General features: G+C 40.0%; 1 protein-coding gene across 1 annotated transcript; it reads right to left on the reverse strand.

The window, feature by feature from the left end:
- Positions 1-3: 3 nt before the first annotated feature.
- Positions 4-1617, reverse strand: LOC111382216 (probable leucine-rich repeat receptor-like protein kinase At5g49770; the record flags this gene model as incomplete). Its single annotated transcript, XM_023006120.1, has 6 exons — positions 1528-1617; positions 1300-1434; positions 742-1211; positions 497-649; positions 256-395; positions 4-171 (listed from the first exon to the last, which is right to left on the reverse strand). Coding segments are annotated over exons 2-6 (1029 nt in total), but the record flags the coding sequence as incomplete, so codon positions are not given.
- Between the last annotated feature and the right edge of the window lie 17 nt (positions 1618-1634).

Genomic DNA, 1634 nt, shown 5'->3' on the forward strand with positions numbered 1-1634 from the left:
CATCTGTTCTCCTTGGTCAAAGCAAAATCCCACAAGGGAAACAAGGTTTTTGTGATGAACTCGTGAAAGCAACTCGATTTCAGTCTTAAACTCGAGTCCACCTTGCATTGAACCTTGTTGAGCTCTTTTGACTGCAACTACTTGTCCACTTGAGAGCATTCCCCTGTACACCTATAAAACCCAAAAACAAGTAATATGAGAGATGAGAATAGATCAATGTTCTACAGGTACCAGTTGTTATTCTTTATCACGAACTTTGCCATAGCCTCCAGAGCCAATCTCATTGCTTTGAGAGAAGTTATTTGTGCATCTCTTGATCTCATCATAAGAGAACCATCTAGCTCCTTTTAGTTGTGGTGCTCCTCCACTATCTTTGCCACTTGGAGCCCAAGATGCTGGATGCAGGGAATTAAGATATTAAGAAATTTTGGAAGAGGTACCATATCAAAAACAGAGCCATGATATCAAAACTCAATACCATAGAAGTGAGAATTACCAAATGGTTTGCTTAATGATATGGCTTGTTCAGCACGTCTTTTTTGTCGTAGAGCATATGTCGCTAGCCCTGCAAGCACCAGGACCAAAAATGCACAGCCAGTAGCAATCCCAGCAATCACACCCGAGCTAACACGAGTTCCCCGGCGTTCATCTGGACCATTTTTATTATTAATAGTTTTCAAATATTAATGTGATGCTGACGAATTGCTTTTGGACTAGAATTATAAGCAAATCCAAATTTACCTCGAAAAATGTACGAATCTGCTGTAAAATAGTAGGGTCCAAACTCTTTTGGAGGCTTGTAAGTTTGTCTAGTTAATGCAAAACCAAGTCTCTGAACTTCTGACCGATTGAAATACTTTGCATTGGACGGAAAGAGATCCAGCTGCACCTGAAGATAGTCGTCAACGTTGAAGAAGGGGTTCTGCAGAGAAACTGACCCAGGAGAGAGCTCTAGATTCAACCAAAGGCTCATTTCTAGAGAATGGAACACACTCGTGTTAGACAATTCCCTGAAGGAGGGTGCTCTGAAGTATAACGTTCCTTCGTATGGATAAGCACATTCACAACTTTGCGGGTTCAATTTTTCTTCAGGGGAACACAATTTGTTTCCACAATTTGCTAGGCTGGTCGAATAAGGTCTAACCAACTGTTGAAGATGACAGTAAACTGCATTCTCTGGTGCAGTCTCGCACACAGGGTTCCCAATTAATCTGAAACACACAAAAAGAGATTCAATGATTAGGGGTAAAACATACATGCCTAGCTCCTCCAATTTCCATGTGCAATAAAATCTCTTACATTAATGTACTTTTGTATTCAGAACTAAGCGTAACTGATGATATATCATTGTCCTGCAAATCAGTTAGTTGAAGGTTCTGGCTAATGTTACTGCCCATATCTAATTTGTCGCTCAATGCATTATTCTTCAGTTTCCTGTCAGTATTTTACAAGATCACACCAGCAAGCTTACTACACTTCTTACATGGATATGTAAAAAGATTTTTTTTGACATTGTTGTAGACTTACACTTGCTGGATCTGAGGTAAGCTAAAAACTTCAGGTGGCAACGATCCCTGTAGCGGTCCATGTTCAATTACCCTAACACCATATCAGATTTCCAAAATGAGATTGTC

The sequence above is a fragment of the Olea europaea genome, unplaced genomic scaffold (assembly GCF_002742605.1).
Source record: "Olea europaea var. sylvestris unplaced genomic scaffold, O_europaea_v1 scaffold24473, whole genome shotgun sequence".
Taxonomy (NCBI): Eukaryota; Viridiplantae; Streptophyta; class Magnoliopsida; order Lamiales; family Oleaceae; genus Olea; species Olea europaea.